The sequence below is a fragment of the Pezoporus occidentalis genome, unplaced genomic scaffold (assembly GCF_034315485.1).
Source record: "Pezoporus occidentalis ecotype Australia unplaced genomic scaffold, CSIRO_AGI_Poc_V1 ctg27, whole genome shotgun sequence".
Classification (NCBI taxonomy): Eukaryota; Metazoa; Chordata; class Aves; order Psittaciformes; family Psittacidae; genus Pezoporus; species Pezoporus occidentalis.
Genome location: NW_026914611.1, coordinates 9,138,557 through 9,166,403, shown reverse-complemented (window position 1 = coordinate 9,166,403; position 27,847 = coordinate 9,138,557). Strand labels below are relative to the sequence as shown.

General features: G+C 37.9%; 1 protein-coding gene across 5 annotated transcripts in view; it reads right to left on the bottom strand.

Annotated features, from left to right (window-relative positions):
• The window catches only part of PCCA (propionyl-CoA carboxylase subunit alpha), a 277,319-nt gene that overhangs the window by 183,716 nt on the left and 65,756 nt on the right, over positions 1–27,847 (bottom strand). For 4 of the 5 annotated variants that reach the window (XR_009965971.1, XM_062624686.1, XM_062624685.1 and 1 more), the window contains exons 7-10: positions 22,390–22,521; positions 16,544–16,580; positions 10,541–10,619; positions 1,586–1,688 (exon numbers count right to left, since the gene is read on the bottom strand). Coding sequence is in view for 4 of the 5 variants with exons in the window: in XM_062624686.1 (XP_062480670.1) it covers positions 1,586–1,688; positions 10,541–10,619; positions 16,544–16,580; positions 22,390–22,521 (351 nt within the window). In the remaining variant the exon portion in view is untranslated. The remainder of the gene's footprint in view (positions 1–1,585; positions 1,689–10,540; positions 10,620–16,543; positions 16,581–22,389; positions 22,522–27,847) is intronic. The other variant, XM_062624688.1, reaches the window with a different exon arrangement.

The following is a 27,847-nucleotide window of genomic DNA, read 5'->3' as shown; positions in this document are numbered from 1 at the left end:
AATGCTCACTATACACCTTTCCACTACACTTCAAAAGAGAATAGGTTTGGGTTGAAATTTCATTTTTACAGACTGTTTCTTCATTTCTCTGCTGCTTCTTCATTTCTGCCCCTCTGCTCTGCCCTGGTGAGACCCCACTTGCAGCACTGCACCCACCTCTGGAGTCCTCAGTACAAGACAGGCATGGACCTTTTGGAACAGGTCCAGAGGAGGGCCACAGAGATGATCAGAGTGCTGGAGCATCTCTCCTACAAAGGCAGGCTGAGAGAGTTGGGGTTGATCAGCCTGAAGAAAAGAAGGCTCCAAGGAGAACTTATTGTAGCCTTTCAATACTTAAAGGGAGTTTATAAGAAAGATGAGAAGAGACTTTTTACAAGGGTTTGTAGTGATAGGATAAGGGATAATAGCTTTAAACTACAAGAGAACAGATTTATACTGGGTATGAGGAAGGAATTCTTTATGATGGGAGTGCTGAAACACTGGAAGAGGTTGCCCAGGCAGGTTATAGATGACCCACTCCTGGAAACATTCAAGGCCAAGTTGGAGAGGACTCTGAGCAACCTGATCTAGTCCAAGATGTCCCATCTAGTTGAAGATGTGGGATGGACTAGATTACCTTTAAAGGTCCCTTACAACCCAAACTATTCCATGATATGCAGTAAGTTAGCCTGTGCACATAAATAAAAATACAGGAAATATCAGACTGTAGGCACATATGTGGTGGAATAAAAATGTTAAATATTTCTCTCTTAAAAATCATTCCACGTGAATCAAATTTACTGCTGTTTCATTCAGCTACTGAGCTACTGTCAGAATACTTCAGGCTATCACTGCAAAACTGTTGAGGTAACTGATATGCCCCCTATAGATTTCTACTCAGGAAAGATTATTTCAAGGCCATGGACAAACCCGATTTAGTTGCTTGCATAAGATCAAACACATCATAAATTTTAAAATCATACTTTTCTTGAAGAGTCTGGTCCAAAAAGTCTTGCTTTGCATTAGCACATCTGGGTTAACACTAGACTCAATCAAAAATATAAATGGTCACAATCCAGAATTTAAGGAGAACACAGCCAATTTTGAAGCACAAACTGCCCAAAGTGGGACATAAATCCTCCTGATTTCCCTAGTAACATTAGATACTTCAGAACATACTCCAACATACTGACAAAACCACCCAGAGGTTGGAAGAAAAATGTTAAGCACAGCAGCACGTGAACTCCTACATCCTCTGCTGCACTCAAGCACTGCAATCAGGATCCAGAGTTCAAGCTCCAGCCACTAACAGACATCTGTAGACAGATGCCTACAACTGTGGTTTCTTTTTTCTTTCCCTCAACAAACTGAGCAGAGTTCATTGTCTTCCTGCTAAAGAAAGGGTAAGGAATAAAAACAGGAAGGCTGTATTGTGCATGATAGCCATGTAGTTTCAGCAATGGCCCAAGACACAGGAAAACACAAGACCATATGCCTTTTTTAGCTGAGTGTTTGAAACGTTTTGAACTTTGATTAATTTATGACTTCAGATCTTATTAAATAAATAAACAATAACTAATAATAGTAAAAATAATACACTACAAACCTGAATTTCTATGTGACGAGGGTTATCAATGAACTTTTCTATCAGTAAGCGATCATCGCCAAAACTTGAAGCAGCTTCTTGAGATGAAAACCTAAAACCTTCCCTTAAATAATGGAAACAAAAAGAATAATCTGTATTTGTAAAAGTTAAATCAAGCTCTGAAGTATACAGGACAAGGAACACTTATTCATTCCAGTCATCTGGCAGTTTTCATCAATAAACACATACATCCAAAAACCAAATTTAACCATTTGCATGTGATTCTTTAATGAGTAACCCTTTTTTCTTCCTTTTTTTTTTTGAGAATTTCAATGTGCTTACAAACTCTGCGGATTTACAAAAATTATTCAAATAAATTTTCTTTGTTGGCATTTTCTTCTGCAAAAGTAATAAAGTAATCAAATTTTAAAACCCAATAATTACAAAGTACTTGTCATACAGAAGCAGAGGTGTCGCTCACCATTATTTAAGGTATACAGGCCTCTCAATACTCAGGAATAGCAGAGGTTAATCGCACATTAATTAGATGAAAGAACCGCAGATGTAATATTGCAGACCTTGTAAATTCATTCACTGAACACACAACCTGAAGATGTAATACTTCACTTTATAGAGGATTCCAGCTGTACCGCTAGTTTTCCCTGTATTAAAGCATAGCTGAGTTTACACTACACGTCCCATATATTTCCCTCTGTTTTCTCTAATATGTATGTAATTACTCAAATATTATAAGATGCTCTAATTATCAATTTTATTTTTGATGGCAGAAAGATTAATCCTATGGGGCATAGCTGCTGACTATGAACTTCATGTTCAGCTTTCTCAGGATGAAATGTACCATAAAGCAGGGACCCAAAGGCTCCACGGAAGTTTTATATAGGCTCTTTAACTGGTATATTAGTCCCATTTATGTTGATACATATGGAAAGTTCGGGGTAAATTTCCATGGGATTGACTACTGAAACACAGCAGCCCTGGTGTTTGTGCCTGGAATAAGAATTACAGCACAACTGAGTTGAAGTTTCCATGCTCTCCATCTCTGTAATCTAGTTGAATTCCACAAACAAAATGCAGACAACCAAACTACCAGATAGGTAAATTCATAGTATAGAGATGCTTGTATTTAAAGGGTTTTTTTTCCACCTTCTTTCAAGATTGTGGAATAATATGTGTTATAATTTTGAGAGATTATACTCAATGTACAATCTTTCTTAAATTTGTATTTAATGTCAACATGTTGAATTACTTAAAAAAAAGGGACATCAAAATTTGTGGTTCTGTACACTGCCTGATCTGTCCAATAAACCTAAGTGAGGTAACAAACAGCCAGACAGTGTTTCTTACTGAAACAGAGCTATTTTAACTCCTATATCAAAGGCTCTGTTTCCTTTTGTAAACATTCTATCAGACAGTTTCATGCACAATTGACTATTTTTCCTTCATTGAAGTATGTGCTAATTAGAAATCTAATCTGCAATACTTGCTAGAAAAAGAAAGTCAGGTACCGAATTATCTAATCCATACATCTGTAAATCTTTTTAAATTATATATAACAGGAATTACTATCTCAGGTATTCTGACCTTGTTTGCACCTTACAAAACTGTGCAGTTGTATTTGTTCAGCAATAAAGATTACCATTAATAGCACTTCACCTTCCTTAAAGAGATCATACTAAGCAAATGGAGATGGATCAGAGTCTCTATGAATATTTAAAAAAAAAAAAAAAAAAAAAGCTGTTTAGGCTTTTAAGCTAGAAGAGAATTTGTATTTGAAGCATTGTCCTTTCACCAAGCAATAGCTCTACAGAGCCTCACTGCAAGGAAGATGCTCCTCACACAGCACAACCACACTAGTATGTGCCTGACCAAGCTAACCCCAGAAGAGAAGTGTGGGTGAACTGGAGTCAGGGAAGCCTGAGCTTACTCCCCCTGCCTAGGCCCAGGTACAGTTTACCCTATAAACACTACGCTGTCTGCAGCCTTATCAAGCCCTGATGTTTGACAAGACACATTCAGGCTGATGTACCTCACCTACGTGAAGACCATTGTTGATAACTCTACACTATGACTCGAGGTAAAGGGCACCCTGGTCAGAAGATTTGCAAGAAGGGGCTCTGCACAGACCCACGCTCCAAAGACTATCTGTCTACTAACACTTCTACTAACACTTCCACATCTTCCAGTACCAGCCACGTGGCCTAGACCGAGGGGCAGGGAGGACAGACTGTGCATTAGGCATTACTGAGCACCCTATGCTACAGGAACAACAGCTGTATACAACAGTATGCAAGGAGTACAGCAAACAGCAGCAGCTAAGAGGGGCTTTGGCAGGAGATACTTTTGATAGTTCCTCATAAGATGGGTCTGGTGGTAGAAGTAGTTTTGACAGCAGAGCATGAGAGGGGAGGCAGATTGGCATTTTGGTTCCAAGTTATTTATTTATTCAGTCAAGATTCTCTGTTAAGGTTTTTGATAGATTCTCAGTAACTTTTAGTGGCAGGTTTGTGCTGTTGTTTTTTTTTTTTTCTTATATACAGATTTGCTGCTTTTAGGTGTTTCTATGATCTTCTGCTAGCTGTTTCCCATATTAAACAGACTGATTCATGATGAAAAGGGTCCCACAGCTGCCTGCAGCAAGCACGACTCATGCCCCAGGTCAGCCACCTGAGACACACACTGCCATGGAGTCAGTAAGCATGTATGCCATCATGCAGTACATGTGGTGACTCCATAGCCCTGGCTGCACTAGTATCTATCGCACATCAGATTACTTGACCTAAGTTGGGCTTGAAGCAGCTGGATGAAAGGCCACCACAGTCCATGCCTAAGGCAGGCAGGGAATGCCACTGCCCCTCCTCAGGGACAGGGTGGGTCATGCTGGTGACAGCTGCACACTAATAAAGCCTGGAGGCATCGAGGGGCAGGGACTAAATCAAGAGGCCCACCTCAGGTAGCTGCACATAAAGGCATATACCCAAAGAAAGAAACAGGATCTGGAGTCTGCATGCAGGCATAGAACTGCAACATCCTTAGAATAGCTGACATGGCCACACAACTGCAATAAATGGCTACCCAATCTTTAAGACAGGCAGTAGGATAGGTTTGCCCTTTTTATGAAGCAGCAGATCAAATATACGATCTCTTCTTGGGAAAGAGCATACAGGGTAAGAACTGGAAGGAAGAGGCCAGTAGGGATAATACTGCAGTGCAAATTTGTTAAAAGCTCACCTACTCAAGCTGACAAAATGGACAAATACTTCAAGCAACTCAATATCTCTGAGACCTCAAGTGTTTGTGTAGCTTTGGGGATTTTTTGGGGCTATGTGTTGGTTGGGAGAGGTATGGTTTTGGTTTGTTAGTAATTGGGGGAGGTGTGGGAGAGTTCAGGGGAAGTGGTTGAGGTTTTTTTGGGTTCTTTTTTTTTTTAATAGGTAGCTCATGGCTCAATGACATCTAACAGCAACCTTCCAGTACTTTGAGATGCTTTGTAAGACAACAAAGCCACACTCTTTATTGCAGTGCACAGCAGAGAAAAAATGAGATAGGGGCCATAAATTGAAGTGAGGAGTTTCTAAATGTATGCAAGGAAAAAAAGTGACTGTAAAGAACTGAAAAATGGGGCAGGCTGTTTAGAGAGGCTGTGGAAATGGAATGCAAGACCCAACCAGGCAAAGCTCTAAGCAACCAGTTTCAAATTGAGTATTGATCCTATTCAGAGGATGAAACTGAACGAGATGATGGCCCTAGGTCCCTTCAAACATGCATGATTCTATAAGAACAGGATGCCTTTAAAGGCTCCCATGTCTCTCTATGGTACTTCTTTTCCCCACAGTGAAGTACAGGTTCCACAAAAGCATTTACTGATCTTGGCACAAGCTTTCTTGTGGCTGTCTGAAGTGAAATAGCCCATGTCAACCTTCTGCGTCTAGCTCCAAGATCAGCACTGCTGCTTTAATTAAAACAACCTTTTTCTTTGGAAGCAGACAGACACTAACAAACGACTGCAGTCATTATGTAATATTTCAATTTCTAATATAAGGAAAGGCTGAGGGAGCTGGGCCTGTTCAGCCTGGAGGAGAGAAGGCTTAGGGGGAATCTTATCAGTATGCGTAACTATCTGAAGGGAGGGTGTCAAAAGGATGGGGCCAGCCTCTCCTCTGTGGTGCCAGGCAATACGACAAGATGCAACAGGCATAAACTAAAACACAAGATAGTCCACCTAAGCTTCTTTACTGTGAGAATGACCTAGCACTGGAATAGGTTGCCCAGAGAGACTGCAGAGTTTCCACCCCTGGAGAAGTTCAAGAGCCATCTGGACACAATCCCAAGGAATGTGGCTCTACCTGACTCTGTGTAAGGAGAGAAGTTGGATTAGATGACCTCCGGTGGTCCCTTCCAGCCTCAACCATTCTGGGATTCTGTGTATTTTCTTTTCAAGGCCAGAGTTGGAAAGACCATCTAGTTAAAAACCATGTTAGATAACTATTAGTACAGTGGAATCCCTCTAAAACCATGAATGGTAAGTTAAGCACCGAACAAATACACAAACGATATTTTATTTTACAGAAATAAAAAACAATATTCACTGCTACAGCCTGATTAAATTTAAAAAAATATAAGTATGTAGTCACAGCATTTTCTATCTGTTCACACATGCAGCTGCTAGCACGGAAATCTGTTTAAAAAAGAAAAGATACAGTTCTTAGGAAACCCTGTTCTTCACTGATCCAACTGACTGTTTCTCCTGACCTTAAGACTACTACCTCACATACCTCTACAGGGCAGTCCAAGGATGCCAAACCCACACACTCCCATATTTGCAAAGCAGCCTCACAGGACAAGTGCACTGCTTTGGGAAGGTAATAAAACTTAATGTACAGACTTGTAATAGGGAATGCTGTTCAGTTTTTTTAAAAGCATTGTCCTCTCATACTGCACTCTTCATACTTCCTTTGCCTCAGGAGGTGGTGGATTCCTGCTCATTCCTTCAGAGCCATTGGAAGACTACAACATCAGGAGAGAAAAAAAAAAAAAAAAAGAAACAAACCTTCAACAGATGTTTCTGAAGGAAGGTGGGAAACTGCAAAAAATGACTGCAGATTACAAAAACAAATCTGGTAGTAGTTCTCCCACATATCCTGTTGTATCATCCCAGTGAAGAGCAACAACTGTGGAACAGTGGAAGTAAACACAGCATGGTACCATAGGACCACAGAAGAGAAATTATAAGGGGCTCTTGGAATTTAGAAGCAGATGTTTGACTTAAGCTCATAAAATCGGCATAAGCACCAACAAAGAATTTAAGTAACAGGACAATTTATATTTTCCTGTTATTATAAGTTAAAAGGCAAAATCTTTCATGTCTCTAAATATCTGTTGCTGGAAGCTGCCTTGCTGAAACCTTTCAAAACATACTCTCTCTAGGCATGCAAGATTTCAGTATCTAGGAAAAGTTTTAAAAGTTATGACAACTGGGGGGAGGGGATTAGCACAAAGCTCCAAATTTCTCAAAAGGGAATTGTCAGAAGATAATTCAGTGAAGATTTCCAACTCAGAGGTTATCATGTTTGCCACTGAAATGACTAGAGAAACTAATTTCTATCTGCAAATCCACAATTTAAGACAAAGTCCAATAGTTTCTGTATGATGACCTCTGATACTGAACCTACGCGCCAGTAAGTATCTTTGTGTGCAAAGATCCATCACAACCTCTGCCAGAAAATTTAAATCTGTTCTTTGGAGAGGATAGGGTCCTCAAGCAAATTCCTCTTCAGAGCTGCCAGCAGACCATTTGAAGCCATAAAGCCTACAAACTTAGTTACAACTACAACTGTTATAAGCTTACTGAAAGCAAGAGAGCCTTCAGTTTCTCCACAATCGAAGGGATCATACAGAAAAGTTTCTAGGTATTCAGGTACCTACACTAGTCACATTTTGTTGTACTTCGTAATGAGCTTCATGTTGCCTGTACTTGGAAAGCACTTTCAGATCAGGCTGTCTGGGATGCAAGCACAGAGGCTCTTCATATACAGGACCAGAGCTGAAATGAGCAGCTACACTAAGACAGAAGTACTTTTAGATACATATAGCTGCAGAACTTTCTCACGCCGTGAAGAATGTACAAACCTGAACTCAAGGTAAACTGTTCTTCAGAAATCTGCACTTCATTTTCAATATACTTGTAAGTGGGTATATTATGTGAAGAAAGAGGGTCCTAAATACTATTTATCCAAACCAACTGACTAGCATTACATTAGAGTGAAAATAGGGTTATTTTAAAATCAGACATGTACTAGTGATTTGAACTGTACACAAAATTCCACACTAGAACTTGACTGAAATTTGGAAAAATGCAACAGAAGGGATTCATATCTGAGGAAATTCAGACTCCAGAGAAAGAGGTAGAGGGCAACATGGCAGACCTCCACAGCTGCATGCACGTGAAGGGCTATTTAAAAAGTCATTGTAACAGTGGTAAAACTATTCCAGTATTCCTAGTTAGAAACAGTAGCTGAAAAGTACAGAAGTCTTAGCTGCAGCTGGAATACCATAATATTTAGAGGATCTAACAATTTTCATCACTAGGTATACTTAAGAGATGTGAAAGATGAAGCACTAGTGAATTACCACAGTGAATAATGCTTTAACAGTAGCAATTAAGTCATTCAGACAGGTCTTTCCTATTTCCAGTGATTTTTCTCCATGTCACACAACAATACATTTATGCCTTCCTTTAATATTATACATAGCCAAAAGTATGTTTCAAAATTACGTTATACTAATTTTGTTTCAAATAGCATTTGGAATTAATCTCACATGACAAAGCCAAGAAGTTTACAAATGAAAATATTCTTCACACTCATCTTCCATCTATGACTGCTGAAATACAAACGGCTATTCAGATAATGGCTTTCCAGGGTCTGCCAATAGCTGAAGATGAGTTTATTTTTAGGATTACATGTATTTGAATGCAGCAAGACGACACATGAGTTCAACAACTTATTTATGCAATATTAAAACTACAGATACATTGTTTTGTCAGTAGCAAGTTGAGTCATCTTCAAAACATGCTCTTCAGACACAAAAAGGAACAATCTTAATTCCATAATACAATTAATGGATACTACAAGAAATCTTTTACAGGCTCATACATATTCCACGACAGACTGTATGAGAAATCCAAATTCTGTCCTTCATATGTACATGCAAAGTAAATCTGTTTATATCTTCAGTTCTCTTAATCTCACTTTTATCTTCCTGCAACGAGTATTTTGCCAACGTAATTTGGCCTTCATTGCTGTCTACCTGTAAATTTGAAAAATCAGCATTTCCTTATGTAGGAGCAGTAACTAGGGTCAATTTGACTCCAGGTATTATTTCTCTTAGGACCTTTTAGATATTACTCTATAAAATTATACTGCAAAGATAAGGCTTGCATAACTATCTGAAAGAATTATTAGGAGGACACCACAGGCAAATAATGAGCTGAATGGTACTTTAAAGGCTTTCAGTAAGCAAGGCAAGCATCTCAAACTAGTATCACTAAATATCACTTGGTCAAAGTAATATCACTAAATTAATTTTGTATGCAAATGTACAAAAAGAGAGCATCTCTGGCTAGTTTCTGTTGTTACCAATCAGCTCCATCATCAGGTGACTTTCTACACAGTAACCACAACTTTTCTCCGAAATAAATTAGCAACCATAATTTCAGATCCAGTTTTCAATTTTTGAAGTTACTTTAATCAAGCTCCTTTGCTCCTTTCTGAGCAAAATAAGAAAGGAATGCCTTCCTTTCAAGTCCAACAGCCACAACTGCTGCCTGAACAAGATCAAGGCAGTAGTTTTGGATTCTAAAGCAGTGGAAACAAAAGAATTCTTGTAAGAAAGGTTATTCTAAATCTTCATTCTAATGCACAAAACCTTATTTTCCCATTTAGACTTGAATATAAATGAACTAGAGGCAGCAAGGTACAAGAAAACCCACCATGCTTTCTTTAAATCTAAAATTTAATTGCTAGCAATTCACTGGTTTTGTCCAGTTTTTAAGTTTCGACAAAAATTTAACTGGGAACTCAAAAAAAAAAAAAAATACAAAACCAACAAACCATGAATGGGAAATCTTGCAGGTAACTAAACTAATGAAAATCTGAGCTACACTTTGAGTTGATTCCAGCATATGTGCTGCTTTCTCCATGTGGAAAGGAAAATATTTAGGTGGTTACCTAATTTTGGATCAAACAGGCTTTTTGTTACAATTCTTTGAAAAAAAAAAAACAAAACACATTTTTCTATAACATCAGTGGCACATAGGGCTGAAACCAGGCTTCTCACTGCCGAGTATCAGCAGAGAATGGATTGCAAAACTTTAAGTCGTAACAAGTGTCATGAAGTGTTCAAGATTCAGATAACCATTAAAAGACATGAAAATGGAGGTGTTTAAACAAACATTGTTCCAAACAGGCAAAAGCACAATAGTTTGCCAAGGCAAGTATTTTAAACACAGAAGTATGCGTTTATTTGAACGTATTCTGAAAACATCATGTTTCTACACATAAATAATCAACTTTAACAGAACTAAAAGCATGCATTAATGTTGGAGAATCAGGGCCAATAAATATTCTATGTAACACAGCAACAATTAATAAATCAGCATTCTGAAAGGCCTACAGCAAAACGTTATTTACAATCTAAACTTACAGTTTACATTGATTAAAGGCAGTTGTGAATGCTGGGATTTTAACTCAAATTAATGGGCTGTGTTTTGTAAGATTTATGCAAAAATTATCTTTAGACACATGCAAAGTATACTGTTCACTATACGAAAGGGGAAAAATCAAATAACACCCAATTTCTCTATCATTTTGTATCTGCTCAACTGTCAGCTCACAGTGGCTTAATGGGACTTCTGTAACTGCAGCACTCATCAAGGCAAGCTTTTGGACAGCATCTCACCTGGTCTCTTCATCATCCCAAGCGATTCTCATGCCTTTCCCACCACCACCTGCTGAGGCCTTGATCATGACAGGGTAGCCTAACAGCAGGGAACAAGTAGACAGAAGTTCAAACTTTGTTCAGTTGGTCAGAGGAACATGACAACTGACCACATGTCCAATAATGCCAGTAGACAATAACTTTGCTTATTAAAACACTTTGTTTCAAAGGAGAGGAGAAATTTTTCTTTTCAAGACTTAGCTGTCAGTGCTGTGATTCCTGAAGCCAGGAAAGGCTGTCTTCTCCATTTCATTTATACCAAAATGAATTATTCCCAAGTAACAAAGTGATTTATGAATAAAAGCATTTGACCTTTTAAAACTCGCATTTCTTCAGGAACAAAATTTTGTTCATTTGTTTCTGCCAAAATAAGCTATAGCTGTGATGAAATTTTTCAAAAAATAATTAGCAAAAATAAGATCATCATAAAACATTAGTCAATAAATTATTACTGTAAATGATAAACTATTAGTCAAGAGATTCACTAAGCAAACCTGTATTTTATCAAGATTTCTGGTAAAATACATTTTAAATAGCAGCACCTCAAGAGTTCTGCTGCTTAGATATTAGGTAATGGTATCACAGAAAACAGACTTTTACACTTTTATTTTTTAACAATTAAAAAAATTGTGTCTGTACTGACAAGTCGTAAGAAAAAGCTGGCAGTATAAATCTGACAGCATTGCACACAACTGGCAATATTTTACTCTCACAACAAGAGACCTTAATATGGTCAAAGTCAGGACCTTAGTTTTCTGAAAGCTAGAAAAGTACAGTAACAAAGTATGCAGTTTAAAAGCCAATTCAGTACTGATTGTTTACCTTATGGTACAGTATTTTAATTCAAAGCAACTTCTTAAAACAATCTTAGTCATATTAGTGATGCATAGAAAATTAAAAATTCAGGATCTGAAAGTTTTTTTAGAGTAACAAAGAATTCTTCCAGGCTTTGGTTTGTTTGAAAATCATAATATTAAGCCAAGATCAGATGATATTATCTTGCAAGAAGAGTCCATCAGTCCTCACAGACTGAAAATATATTCTATAAAAAGCTTTGATCTGGGGTCAGAAAGGGCCATTTTAATATGGTTCCCAGTAGAAATGGTCAAGTCTGCTATTATATGTTTACAGTTTCTTTTTGTAATGTGGATCTACTCTTGCTCTGTAGAGTGACAAGTGACAGCGATACAGTGTCACCGCTTCCTCTCCCTGAAAGGTCAGTGAACTGAAAAGAGGTTCAGGAGAAGGTAATTAAAACCACCAAGTTCTGGAAAACCTTTTGCTTAAAGAGTCATGATATAAGAATAAACCAGTAATGCTGACTGGAAGGTAGGAAAGCAGCAATAGTACAAGAGAACATTAAATTAACAAAGTAACAGCAAAATAATAAAATGGAAAAAAGTAAAAATCAGTAAAATAATTTCCAAGATAAAATGTTGTTAGAGTGTGAAACACCATGCTACAGACCATTCAACCATTCATGTGGGAGAAAGATGTAAAAGGTAAGAGATAAGCACATGTACAGCACAAATCAAGTTCCTACAGGCAAGGATGACCAAAAGGCTATAAATCTTTAAAGTTTAACCTCTAGTTACTAGGCATAAGTGTATGACCAAACAGAGCCATGCAAATAAGCTTGCTACAGTCTCTCTTACACCTCTCCATGGAATATCCGGTGCTGTCCACAGAGGGGTATGCGACAAGTCACAGAGTAACAATGGGTTCGATCCAGAACTACACTAATCAATTCCAAGGCCTCTACAAATCCCAGGAATAAAAGGGCATGGTCAAAATAACTCTAGACTGCATTCAACAGTGACATTAAACACATTTTCAAGAAATACAGTGTATGCAGTACATACACAAGTAGAATTATCTACAATGTAGTTGCTTTTCCAGATCCCTGGCAACTGCCAAACTCCTAGGCAAGCCACTGGCTATTCTGAAACAAACCAAAAAGCACATCTTACATGATTTTCATGCAAGACATAAGATTTAGCTGGATAACACTAGCGAACCTACACTTCTGGCAACGCTATCACCAGCTGGAGACTCTCTCAAACTCAGGAGGCCACAAGTCTGAAATTCTGAAATAGGCATTGTTTTAAGCCTTATTATGGCAAACTCACTATGGCAATCTCACTATGGCAATTTCCATCACCTAATCTATCTCATTGAGTGTTACATGTATTTGAAAGAAAAAAAATCATCAATTATGCTAACAATTTCAGTCTAACAATATCAGGCTCTTGAATGGCTCACTGATTCTAATTCTGTAAGCAGAGTCTAGCTCTGATTTACTGTTCTTTCACTTAAACAGCAAAATAAGCACGTTGGCAGTGAGCCTTGGTGAGTCTACATGCTACAGAATATATATGTTTATATATCACAACTCAAATGGCTAAATTACCAGATAGGATGCATGGGTTACTGGTATCACTCACCAAGAGTAGGACGACTTTGCTTCCCACACACACACATTTTATGTACATTGATAATATGTTGACCACACTTGTATGCAAGGCAGTCAAAGATTCCAGAGACACAATATAGTTAAAAAATTAAATATTGAAAAAATCAGAGGCCTGTTTTGAAAATATCTATACAGCTTTCTGTATGTATATTCTTTACAATAGACTTCAAGTTAGGATGACTATTAACCAGTCCCCTGAAGATAAGCACACTCGAAATTCTGCTCAAATATGCCTTTATATAGTATTTGCTCTCTGGGGCACTGAGCTAAGCTAAACAGCAGTTCTTCAGCCAATACCACAGCCTGATGTGCACTAAGACAAGCAAAGCTTTGTAGAACCTAAGTTTTGCGTACACACTGGGTACAGGATGCTGGGATCAGGATACATTACTCATCATTCTTTTAACCACTTTTGCATTACTCAGCAGCAATCAAAATTGCTTAAGTACACTCACATAAATTGGCTGGATTAGTTGTGGAAAGGGAGGGGCATGCAAACAATTTGTAACAGCATTTACAAGGACTCACAACAACAGCAATGAAGAGTCTCACAAAGCAGGCACATTTTTAAATAGGTGTTAGGTTTTCAGTTCTTCCCTTAAATTTGATGTCAGTTTACACTAAATTAAAATTTTGTGTAAGAATGTGAACTATAAACCTCTCTTGTTCTGTCACAAGCTTTACATTCTTGTGACACATGTGAAGGATGGGTCTAAATAGATCTTAAAAGGTGAGAAAGTAAAAAGCTGTCAAATTTGAAGATCAGCAGGCATACTTTTGACGTTAAATAGGTACTATTACGTTAGGACTGCTTTGTTTCCAGGGTGGTTACTATTCTGAGAATCTGAATGGTAAAAGGAGTAAACAAACTTTTGGTGCCCCACAGCTGTTAGTTCCCACCCTCTGCCACCAAGGTTTTAGATGACATTTAACTGGTTTTATAGAGTTGCAGGTAGTAGACCACAAAATGCATTGCACGTTATCAGTTTGAGCAACACAGGCTGTGGAAATACCAGATTCTTCTCAATATCCATCACTGAAAAGCTAATATTAACTAAACCCATGTCATAAGTGAAACATGACAAAACTATGTTAATCACCTCTGAGTTTTGTACAGACTTTCATTTAGTTTAACTGCCTGAGCTTTGTTCAGTCCTTTCAAACTGAAAAGTAAAACTTTCTGTAGTTTCATCAATGCTTCAGAAATCAGGAAGCCAGCAGACTTAAAAGTAACATGGAAAAAGAGTCAATATGATTAAGCACTATAGAAAGGATCACAAGAGAAGAACAGCCACACAGACAAATAGAGAAGAGACTACAGAAAGGAGCCTATATAGAAATTTGCACCTGAACTTCCAATTCCTGGTTTAGCCTAATATCTCTGCCCCATTTTCCCTTTACAACTTGGGAGAGCACATCTCAGATGATGAGCAAGAGGCAGGTTTAACTTCCATACTTACAAAATATGTACCCGTAACAGTCACTGAAACAGGTAAAGGAAGTACCTCTACCCTGAACTGCCATGCTTCGCTACTACTGGATCTTTGGGCAGAAAATAGCTGGGAGCTGCAGGAAAAAAATTCAGGAAGCAAGAGAACATTGTATTACACTATTTCAGAGTTTTAAGGGCTGACCCACAATGATTTTATTTTATACATATATATATATGTATAAAATATAGTATATTCAGTAATTTTTTATCTATGTATAAAATTACTTAAGAATTCTTGTAAGACTGAGGCTCAGGATAACTGAAATTTAAAAGTAATTTGAAAGTATTCAATTGCATATCAAACACCTTATATATGAGTCTTACAGCATAAGAGTACATCTCTTACACATAAGAGACTTTAATTTCATCCTATTTTCGATCCTTTGAAATTAAAAATCCTTGGGGTTTATTCTGATCAGCATTCATGATTAGACAGAAGCTTAAGAGACTGGTGAACTGGGCAAAACATGGGTGGGGAAAAAGCTAGAAAGTATATTTTCCTTTGATTACATGGCATCATAGCACAAGCCTTTTTTGTATCAAAACAGTTTAAGAATTCACCATCTAAATAAAGCACCACCTAGCTGTCTGTAACTGACTTTAATTTATACAGATTTAAGACTGCCTTAATACAATGACCTCCAAAGTGCTACTGATATGAAAAGGCAGGAACCAGTGTCTAGGAAGCCACTGAATGCCTTCCAACTTACATTAATCTATACTGCTTTAAAAATATTTGCAGAAAGTCTTAAAAAAAAAAAAGCAAAATCAAGAAAGACTATTGAAACTCAACTGAAATAGAGCCATTACACTATGCCTTTTTTTTAAGGATTAAATCAATTTTAATTCTCCCTCAAATATTCCAGTTTGATTGATAACCTCTTCCTTTTGTCTCTGCTCCCATGACAGTGATCAGTAACCAAGTGACTTCCCAACAGGGACATAAAGAGTAACCCACAGAAACACTGATTTCAACTGTATTAGCCTAAAAGTCAGCCAAGCCACTGCTACACTGAGGGGTTTCAGGGCAGTTAACCAACACAGGGTAAAAACCCAGACTTAAACTCGAAGTGGAAAGATATTACACTGATGGAAAGTGATCTGCAGCAACGCAAGTCCCAGTTTCTATTTGTCACAAAAGGCTCAACCATAGCTTTTGACACAGGCAAGATGTATTTGTAGTTAGATCAGTAAAAGAAGCTTCAAATGCAGATATATCCTTTCAATTAGGTACATGTGATGAACCTAAACAGCTTCTCATGGCTACTGTCTCTTAAAATAAAAACTGGAAAAAAAAAAAGAAAAAACCATAAAAATAAAAAACAACAAGCCTCTTACTAGATTCTTCTTTTAGAAAGCACTTAAGAATATGTGTAATTTCAAGCATATGGTTTAGTATTTTCCCCAATACTAAGCTTTAGTAAATAAAAGCCAAAACTCATTAAACACATATAGCACTTAACCTTCATCAAAATGAGTCCCAGACAGTTTGCTGGTTGCTCTTTTAACCATTCTATAAGATATTCAGAAGCCAAATAGTGACTTTATTCCAGAAAGCACAGAAGAAAGGCTGGTACTCTGGATGACATTCAAGTAATTGCAGTCCACACAGTGATGAAGAATAAAGATCATAACATCACTGGTGGCAGCTTCCACATAAAGATAAATGCACTGTGCCTAACTTCTAACTATCATGTCCAATTACAGATACACTTTGAAGTATCTCCTTTAGCAAGCTACTAATTAGTGCATATTACACACATTCCACAAAATCATAGCTGCACTTGTTCTGTAAAGTCCAGTTTGTAATGTTCAAATGTGATGATTTAAGAGACAGGGCATTAATGCCTGGATTCTTCCAGCCCTATAGGCAACAGGGAACTTAAAAACTATTAAAGCATTATTTGTTCTATAGGGATTACTTATTACACATTCAATTTAGTCAACCATGTCTGCTGAGAGGCACACAAATCCCACCATAGCTAATTTAAGAACTTACCAATTTCCCTTGCAATTCTGACAGCTTCATCTGCATCCTGTAAAAGCAGGAAATGAGACCCAACGTTAATCCCATCAGCCATTGCACTATGTCCTGAGGGCAGTCATATATTGCACTACTGTCTCCTCTGATTCATTTAATGTTTGATTTTACAACCTTCTGACCCTTTTCAGCCAAAGGAATGTAAAATTAATACCATAAGTGGAATGTAAATTCTACCTCATCATTAGTATACTGAGAAACTCAAAGCAACAAGGAATCAGCTGACAGGAAACACAACCAGGATCGCAAAATGATTTTCTGCAGTTGTAAGAATTTAATGCTAGAATTTAGAAGTTTACAATCAATAATGGACCATAAATCAGATCGTTAAAGTTTGTCCATTGCCAGTTTGCTTCTGTCCTCACACGTATTTCTTGTGTTTTCCTGATTGCTGTCAGTAGGGGGAGTTGATTCTCTATTGTTAGGGAGTGATTCAGGTCCCGAAAGAAAACCTTGCAGAACTTCTGTAAAGACGAATGGGTTTTGTCTACTGAGGAGAGAACACAAGCACTTCACTTTTGTAAGTTTTTCATTCTAAACCTTAAACGCATCATTTTAAGCTGTATCCGAAATGACAAGATTCACATAATTGTTTCTGTTTAAGAGCCCACACATTACTAGCATATGAGAATTAGAAAAATCCTTTGGTTGGTATCACCTCTTGCTTCAGCTGACTCATACTACTACAGCCTGGTACAGAAAAAAGTAGAAGGAAACCCAGAGAATAAAATCCAAAGTACTTGAACTGCTTACTTTTTAATAGGCAAATCACTTCTCTTTAATTCTGGCTTCTTCTACTGATAACAGTGCATTTCCACTATACAATACTAGGAAGAAAAAGGGTTAATTACAGTGATGCAGGTTAAGTTTGAAGCTTCCATCCAAATTTGTTAATATTTATACTATTCCATGACATGCATTAAAAAATTTGTATGGAAGGCAGTAATGTCTGGAAACCACCAGCTGCTAAGTGTGTCTGAAACGATAGGGGCTGACTTATGAACATTAAACTGAAACCTGATATTTTTAAAGCTTTCAAGGCAATCTGTTTTAAAAGCACCCAGGTCAGAACATTAAAAAAAAAATACATAAGAAATGTTCATACCTGGTTCATTTATGTCCGATAATAAAACAAAATCCTCTTTAAAAAGTCTTCAGTACCTAGTAACAGCCCCATGAAGAATAAGGGGGCTGGCAGGGGAAGTTGTCAGAAAATTTAATTTCCTTTCATTAGCTAGTCTGCTCCACAAATCGGTGCTTGTTAAGTTCAAAGCAGTCCTGAAATCAACATCAGTTTTAAGTCTTTTTACTCCAGTCACATCTGTTAATGAGATTTTTCCAAATAACAATTGTTTTTAAGTCAAGAGATAAATCTAGGAAAAAACTTCCACCCAAAAAAAAAAAAATAATCTGGGGTTACTGTTTTATTACACCTTGCTGCTTTCCATGACCCTGCACTCTCCAAATTTTAGCTTAAAGGATAAAATGCATGAAAAGGGTCATTTAAGAATGTTAGTGGTTTCCACACATTGAGTTTGAAGGTTCTTTGTTCCTGCCTGTGACAGTTATGCGAGAATACTTCCCCTTAATAGCCTCTCTGTCAGGAAGTGTTAAACCTGCCAAATGCAGACAATTAGAGCCTCTTGAACAAAATGCAGGAAGAGTGATGACTGATGAAGAGACACGATTATACTCGAGAAGGAAACTTTTACATTTCTTTTCTTTTGCAAATTTACTCATATATTTGCAAAATAGAATTAAGAGGCAGGAAGCAAACAGGGTAATTTTTTTTCTCACTTAGTTACCTGCAAACAAGTGGCTAACTGAGACACTGCAGTCCACAGGAAGACAAGCTGCAAATCATTATCGGGGAACTTTTCACTGCCACTGTATTATTATACACGCATACAATTTCGAGTAATAAGCAGCATCGTATCAGCAGCACTAATTGTCTCAGTTCTGGCTTGAACAGACCGAAGTCATCTGCCCAGTTTAGTTATTAATTTACACTGTTTCAACATCTGGTTTTTACAGTTCTAAGATATTAGAACCCAAAACTCTAAGAAACAAAAAATAAATTAATGCACACAAATTCTTTAGCCTTCAAAGAGCATTTCTGAAATGCAAAACAAAAATATGCCCTGCTTTAAAGGGAAAGCTAATAAACAAAAAAAAATGAATAAACAACTGGCACCGAAATCTCTGGTAAGTCTTTTGATCTTTTTCCCTAAGAAAGTATGTTTCTGTACCATGACTTTTACTTGCAGTGCATATTACATAAATAGTTTGAGGACAAAGTTCAGACAGTTATTTTAGATTTATAGTGCAAAGAACATTTGCTTTGGGGGAGGGCGGCAAAAAACTGAATGCTGTGACACTGCATAACACACAAGTCCGTACGTGCAAAATATACAAAGTCACACTGGTACTAAAAGCATTTTAAATTTTTTTTTTTTTAAAGCAAAAGTCCTCAATTATTTACTGCTGTTTCCTCCAAAAACACATGAGCTACACTACCATTTTCCCAAAATAAACTGGAGATTGTAAAGAAATATATAATTTTAGCACCACCTTTTATTGTACAAATAAAAATGCTCAAGTAATGGTAGAAGTTTATAAAAATCATAAGAGTTATAAAATGATGTCATAGTGTTTTTATAAACGGCTGATTAAGACATAAAATACTCATTTAGCATAAGCATTTCTAACCTAATTCATGTACATGCCCCTCTGACAGGTACCAGCAGGTGGAGACAAAAAAGCAAAACTATTCTGATGTAGAGGAATGCCAGAATAAAGCTTTTTAAGAGACTCATGGAGCTGTAAAACATTGTATTAATTATAAAAGAACTACGTAACAGTTTTCATGGCTGAGGGTATTGGGCTTAGAGAACCTCCAGTTCATGCCTAGACTTCAACAGCCTCTCCACTAATGCAGTGATCATTTAGTATCAATGTCAATACCCCAATGCAAAAACACAGCCAGATACCCGAAACTTTAATACAGTAAATTCATAGCCTTGCTGAAAACTCCCAATGTGTCTATTGACATCACTGAAATTAAATAGACACCCAGAGACATTAATCTTCTGGATCTATATCCAGCTGTGTTCTACCAGTCATGAAACCAAACTGGCCATACACGGTGAAACAACATAAAAATCTTTCTTCCCTTGCCATTCCTTTGCCAGTTTTTCACCACGACATCTCCTTGTACTCATTACTCAGCCTTCATTTTCATATTGTCACTCATTCCTCTTATTTACAGACATTACATCTTCTCAGCAATAAATTTAGTATAGCCCTTGCTCATGTGGATTAACATCAATTCTTTTGATTAAGACTATTCACCACTATCTCTACCAATCAGGTTTTAGGAAGCTAATTGTAGTTACAGATTTTGAAATTGGCTACATTTGAATGCTTTTGTTGGCTCTCTAGCTGACAGGACCACACTCGGGTTTCTTGCCTGTGCAGATGGAACAACTCTTACCCCAGCCAACTCAAATTGAACCAGGGAGGAAGAGAAAATGATTCTTCGTCAAACCAACTACCCTCTCCACTCTCACTCCGTATCTTTCCATTCTCATTTTCATATTTGCTAGTATTCTCCAATATGAGAACAGCTAGTTGTGTCTTATGCCGAGCACTGTCCTCTCCAACCCTTTCAGGTCCTTAAGTGTACTGTTCAAGGGCTTCCTTCTCTTAAATTTCTAATTTTATTTCTACTCACTGGGAATTTTCCTGCATGCAGCTTCTCCAATATGTTATTACAAAAGCTTAGCAACTCCAGCGTCTACTATGTGTAAGTACTAAGCAATACAAATAACAGGGCTAAAACACCCTTTATTCATGAAGGACCTATATGTCTCTAGGACTATTTAAGAAGTGCTGTATAAAGACAACTCTTCAAGTAACAAAGATTTTCAGTGCAGCCCTGAGTTGGATAATGAAGCACTAGAAGTTGTTACTCTATGCCCACTTTAACTATTCATCCACAAAGAATATGTGCAACTGATCTTTCTTAACTTCTGACATTGTCAGAGGCATGAATGCAGTTTTCTTCCAGCTTTATTAAGACTCCATTATAAAGATGAAGCCACCTGTAATCAACTCAAATATCAAGCAGACATTTAACTTCTTCCTAGGACCTTGAAAAATTTCATTTCTCAACACAAAGACCCCTCAGATTTTGAAAGCTTCATAGCTCTGTGACCAAACAGGTTTCCCACAGAATGGCAGAAATCCTACACAGTCTTCAACTCATTGTGTGTTGCTCTTCTGATTGTACCTGCTATCATACAGCTTTGGCCTTCCTATCTTAGTCTGCATCGGCAAAATAGCACATCAAGCTCTAACCAAAGATCAGGCATCCTGTATGACTTAATTACTTAGGTATTCATCAAGCAAAAGACATTATCACAGGAAGGAGATCAGAGAACAAACACAGGCACACATTTAGATCCACAACAAGGATGAGAATACCAATTAATAGAAGTTTTATTTCCTAGAAGTGGAAACCAAAGCACTGGTTAACCTAGTATTTTCATCTCCTGTTTCTGTTGGAAACAACATTGGCAATGTCTATGGAGTCTCTGGTTTTTCTGTCTCTTACTAGCTAAGTTCTCCAGGCATCCTCATCAGAACAAATGATTCTATGGAGGCTTAGCCCCTTTGCACTCTATTTGCCTTTCCCATTTAGTTTGATTTGGGGTTTCTTCCCTCCTAACAGAGTTTAAAATACAGCTTAGCTGACACAATGCTGAAAACCATCACCCTGGTGTATGTTACTCCTTAAAATACAGTCTGTATTCCATCAATATATTCAGTTGTTCCCAATTATCTTGAATTTCCTATTTCATCATGTAAATAAGATTTATGTAACCAGAGGTCAATATCAATTGTCATAAATAAAACCTGAAAAGCTTTCCTTTCACTACATTAAAGTGCTGTTGAAACAAACATGCAACTCCAAGTTTTACTTAAATTTTATTTTTAAAACAAAGTCTAACTTGAGGTGTCAAGCATAAAAATTTTCAATCCAGGAGGTCAACTGTTTATAATACACCAGTTTTATGTGCATACAACAAAGGTAAAATAAAAGGGAAAAAGCTTATTTACCTACATTAACACAGACAATACATAAAGGCACATGGCAAAGCTTTTAAGAGCCCAATCCTTAACCACTATAGCAGAAAAAAAAAAAAAAAAAAAAACACAAACGACATACTTTATTTCACCTTAAAAATATGAAGAAACAACAAAATATCTTTGGAAAACTATTGAAAATCATTCCTTCTAAAACCTCAGGAAGAACACGAGCTGCAGATTTCAAAGAGCCACCAACTTCTCCCCACCCTCACCCCAAGTTTTGGAACACACTGAAATCTACACGATCAGCACAGACCATAAAATGGAAACTTCATACAATATAACAAACTTCACTGTTAATTTAGGCTGTCAAAATCCTGACCAACAAGACAAACTGAGAAATGTAGAGATGTGCAGCTGGTCAAAGCCACAGCTGATACTTTACACATTTACCTGTCCTCATGTTGAATTTAAAGCAAAACATTTTTAGAGATTTCACAGAAACAGTCCTTAATACATCATTTATTATGAAGGACTTTCTTTTCTTCTCCAAAACTCTCTTGCTAGTAAAAAACCTGTACCCCATTTTTAATTACATCTTACTGAAAAAGAAGTTGAAATTGTAATTACATTCTGCATCAGACCTTCAATAGTGTACTTCGATTTCAACACTGTTCCTACAGTGGGCAGACAGTAATTAAATGATTTCTCACCTTGACTACTCCATCAAAGCCAGGGATTGTATTGACCTTTGCATTCTTGGCTAACAATTTGCTTTCAATCTTGTCTCCCATAGCTTGAATGGCATGTGTGTCAGGTCCAATGAAGGTGACACCTTCTGATGCCTGCAAAGACAATGGAGGTAAGATTTCGGAGACAAAACTAAAACTCAGCTATACACAAGTACTGCTATTTTTTTTCCTCTTTTCGAGCTCATTAATGAAATGTTTAGAAGACAGTGATCTGTCAACGTAACAAGCTAGCAATACGTAAGCAATATTACAGCCAGTTCATTAAAAATGTGTATGACCTTGTGAAACTATGTATACACACAGATTCAAAGCCCCTATAATTAGCATTTGTATAAATCAAAGCCAGGCTGAAGAAAAATAGCTGCAAGTGTAAGTATTCCACCTTGAAAGTTAGAAACATCCCGTCAGAAAACAGAGGCTAGTTAACTCATCATTAAAGCAGCCAGGAGTGATTTACAAAGACATGCTGCCTAAGCTGTAATGCAGTTTAAAAGTCTCTGATGCATTCCTAAAAACAAAACCTTGACAAAATATCAAAATGAAAGTGCAATCTCTTACTCGGACTTCAAGACTGAAAGATCTTGAAAATAAGGTAGAAAGTGAAACAATGTCTCCGCAATTCTTTCAGGCAACTCTCTTTTCCAATACTAATATGGAAACACTTCAACATAGAACTTTTATACTTCAACTTTAATACTTTAATAAGTAGGTGGAACACTGAACTGCATTTTTCCTCCTCCTCTTTCTCTATGACAGCAACAGACTTTAACGATCAGGTACACAGCCATTTTTTCAAACCTCTCCAGGGTCAGTACTATACTGAGCAAAAGGCAATTCTAACCGAACTGTTTCACTGAATGTTACTATGTATCGGTGAGTACATGAATGTTTCAGGCAACTTAACATCTTTTAAACCACAGGCAAAAACCCATCATATGAACAAGCATACTAACCTTGCACAATTTTTTCCAACTGTTTCATTAAGCGGGGCTTTTTTGCCCAATTCCAAGACATTTGTAAAATGTTTAAAAACAGCTTGTTCCCAGCCAATGGGCAGTTTACTTAATACCAACACTAACGCAATGGCAAACACTTAATTTCTTCTATCAGAATTTGTGTCTTAATATTAATGTCTTTCTCACATACACTCATACTGCACATAGTAGGCTTGCCAGATAGTTATAGTCACTGACAATAAAAAGTGATTTCCTGATGCTTTGCATGTTTATGTGGTAGTAGTACATGATCACAGAACAGACAGAGAAAAAATACACCTTTGAAGTTGGGGAACAATATCCTATTCACGACCTTGTAAGATCTGAGAGCTCCCAACATGCTTGGGAGTCACTGTTTTCACTGTGAGCAGCTTCCTAGCAGGAAGAGTGTAATAGCAGAAGCTCTGCATAGACAACTTCCCATCATCCTAGCCAACAGGGTGCTACAGATATAACAGAGAAAAGATCAGGTAAGCATTTCAGACACACTAGGAAGCTTAGTGCAAAGACACCCAAACCAAACGCAGAGCATCAGTTCAGGTACATCAAAGGCTTGCTAACTTCAACTCACAATGAACCATCTGGGTTTTTATCTCAGCCTACTTCTTCCCTACTACAGTAGGCTTATTAGCTCAGCAATACAGTAATACTGATTTAATGAATAGTTGTCTTAAAGGCACAAAGTTGGGAAGACTGCAAGGAGGGAGGAGATAGGAAAACCAACACAAGGGTGCACCTCTATTAATATTACAGTGCTAAAGGATCTGAATGCTGAAGGAATTCACTTTAAGAAGAAAGGGAAAAAGAAGCAAGGAGTTGATACTTGAAACCATAGTGACTAAGTCTGGAGCTGACCATTTCAGGAACAAGAAGAAGTTACAACCTGAAAAGTGATACTTCATTGTCTCTTTAGAGGAGAGCTTTAAATAGGTACCTGCATACACTTGGAAGTAGGGTAGAGTTCCCCTCTGTCAGACTGTATTCCAATCTCAAAAAGCTTTGTGGAAAGGGTTCACTTACATACCTGGCACCTGGAGATTATGCCATTCATCTTGTATCACACCTAAACACCTTGTTCCTACAGTTTTTGCCAATTACATTGGCATTTGCACTTCAAACTTTACCATGTATTACTTCCCCTCCCCACTCTCAAAGTCAAACATCAAAAATCTGGGATATCCAGAGCTCAAAATAGTGGGTCCAAAACTTCTGCTGCCCTGACAGACCATCCAAGACTTCAGTTTGCAGTCTAATATGCTACTCTTACACTATTTCTCGTCCTCCTCTGGCCTTCTTCTGTCAGAAAATAAGAAAACCTTCATTCAAACTAAAGGTCACAAGAGAGGACAGGAATTATGCTCATAGCATAGCCAGTGAAAGGCATGTAGGGGACTTCTTGCTTGACTTACTGTCTCCTCTCATTGACTTGTGGCATAGACTTCCCTAAGTGCTCTGTTCACTCCCCACTCCACTCCAAGTAGGCAGCAGGATAAGAAATGAACAGCACCGTTCAGAAAAGATTCATTAGCCACCAGAGAAGAAACACCCCAGGGGCTTTCAAGAAGTGAATCTGCTGTATTTGTTACATGAATCTTGTAGAGCTGTAATACTCCCCATGGATACAACCAATACTACTTATTAAAAATTAAGTACTAGATGATCTGCAGCAGACTCACATTACTCTAATGCAAACATCACCTAGTACAGCCTATATCTTTGTTGTTTTGGGTTTGGTTTTTTTAAATGTATGCTTTTAACATCCAAAATTTACAACTGCACTTGTCTACACATGCACCTCTTGGCTTTAACTGCTCTGAACCTTTGTACCTTACACAGAACGGCTCTCCAACTGTGAACAAGCAGCAGCTTAGTTTCATCAGCTCTTCCCTGATACGGTTACTTAATTGGAGCATCTAGTTATTTCCCAACAACAAAATCTGAAACAAAACAGTTTAACTCAATGCAGTATCACAAGACATCTGAAACCAAGGTAACTTGGCATAGTGCAACATCCATAAATCAAAAATAACTTACAAACCAAGGGGATCCACTCGTTTCCAGCCACTATGCCTAACTCTCACGCAGAAAAGGTATGCATTCTCTTGACATGTCTTCCAACTAACTTTACCTAAGCTCACCAAAACCTTTGTCAGCTTAAGATACTACTAAACAAACTCTTGCAAATCTTCCTAAAAAAAATTAAGTCACATCACCCAAGACCTTCAAATTCTGCCAACCACACCTGACTGCTCTGGGAAAAGAGTGGGCCAAACAGATCTATGCTAGTATAAACAACCATATTTCCGATGTTTGGAAAGGACCCATCCATCTCACAAACTCTTGTTTGAAGTGACCGATCTTAGAAGATTAAATTCTTTTGCCTCTCCTCCTGGAAATTATGAACTCAGAGATTCACAATTACTGTATTATGCAGTCAGCAGTGGATTCAGCCTAAGTGACAGCAGAACTAAAGAAAGAGCATGAAGGAAGGAAAACTGAGTAATAAACTTTCATATACACTAGCTCCCTTGGCAACATATACTCTTCTGTGGGCTTATGAATATGTGGCAAACCAGCCAACTCACTGCCAGGCCTCCCAGCGCTGCAGGAAATGACTGACTGAACAGTTCCAACCCAGCTTTAGACAAAACAAGTGATATTAAAACTTTTCCTCTATTTTTTACCACGTTAGTTATGGACAATTAAACACACTTCTTGGCGTCCTCATTCAAGCAAAGATATTTGAATCTGCACATAACACCAGCTTAACAGGAGCAGCTCCAACCAAAAAGGAGGTATGCCACGTACAAAAACACAGCTTTAAGAATCTTGTGTTTCTTCTGTCAGGATCATTTTGTAAGGGGATTCCTCCACTCACAGCACACTAATGCGGCAAAACACACTCCAAGTGCCCAGCTGCTTCCAGGTGCAAGAGCCCCTATAATTATCTTACCACACAGAAGCAACAGCTATAATGCAGGCTTTGTGCTTGTTCGTTCTCTGCTACCTGAAATGGCTATTGTAGAAAATGTTTCCCACCCCTGATGAATAAATGACTGAGAGGATGCAGAGATCTCAGGTGCAATTGTACCTGCTCTACCTTATTGAAAACAAACTTTCCTACGTAAGCAGAGCTGGTTTTAAACAAGCTCATGAAATTCATGGGAGAACCCAAATGATCAGTTAGTTGCATGCAGGCACTAAATCGTGTGTTGTCAGACTTACATATGGTGTTTTCACAATCACCCAAAGTCAGGGTGCTACTTACTGGTAGATGCTAACAGTAATTCACTTAGGAGAAAAGAGTTTAACCCCAACACTGCTGGCTGGGTAGGCTCAGAGCTGCAGTCTGTCAGGAGTCTCCAGAGAAGTAACCAAGCCAATCTGGTTACTTTTTCCCATTCTACCACCTTCGCCTGCACATACCTTTCCATAGTCCTATCTATTCTCTAAGGCAGGCTCTGTCACTCCTCAGATGACCTAGCTGACCAACATGGCAGATGATGGCCTTGTTGCTTTGTTAGAAGTGCTTTCCACTGCTTTTGTGAGTTAAAACTAACTAAACAGAGAAGCTTAATGGGTATTGGAAGAAGGCCCACATAAGCTGCTGGAGCACACAAGAAGGAATGAGAACATTCTTTTGGGAGAAGGCACACACTCAAACTCTCAAGTGGGGGGGTACTGCATGTTGTCATATCAGTCTGCTTTTGTGTTGAATTACTGGTTTAAGATTTGTTTCAAAATAAAGTACGTTGTTGGTTCTCTGAAGAGCACTGTTTGAATCACAGAATGGCTGAAATTTGAAGCATCAAAGCCAGTGCTTGAATGAGCTCCTCGGCACAAGCTGTCAAGTAGCAGAACAACTTAGGTGCAGAAGACAAACAGAAGCAAAATTCTGTTGCAATATAACAGACAGGTAACAGCGAGATTAGCAAGTGTGCGTAACAATTTACTACACTTAAGAATTTAGTGGTGAAAGAGATTATGAAGGAAGGTCTACAGACAAGAACTGCAGTAGAAACTGTTATCACAGATCTGTTTATCAACATGGTTTTATCTCAACCCTCTCGTTTTCTTCACAGGGAGATGTGGAAAAGGTTTCCATGAAATACTTGGATGCAGCCGATTAATTCTTCCACTGTTGTGCTGTGGAGTGACCGCCTTAATTTTTCTGCCCTCTTCACATACAGCCGGTCAAGAAGGCAGGTCCAATGCCGAAAGGATGAGGCTTAAGTAGTCTGGTAATCACAAACAGTAGCAGAATCCCAGAAAAACTGGAATCTTCCACAAATACAGTCTCCCATATACAGCTGACAGCTCACCAGAAGGAAACAGACCTGTACGTGCAGCTGTGCGCAGCCACATGCAAAGGAGAGCAGCAAGACAGCACAGCTCAAGGATGACCAGAATAGCTAGCTGGACTA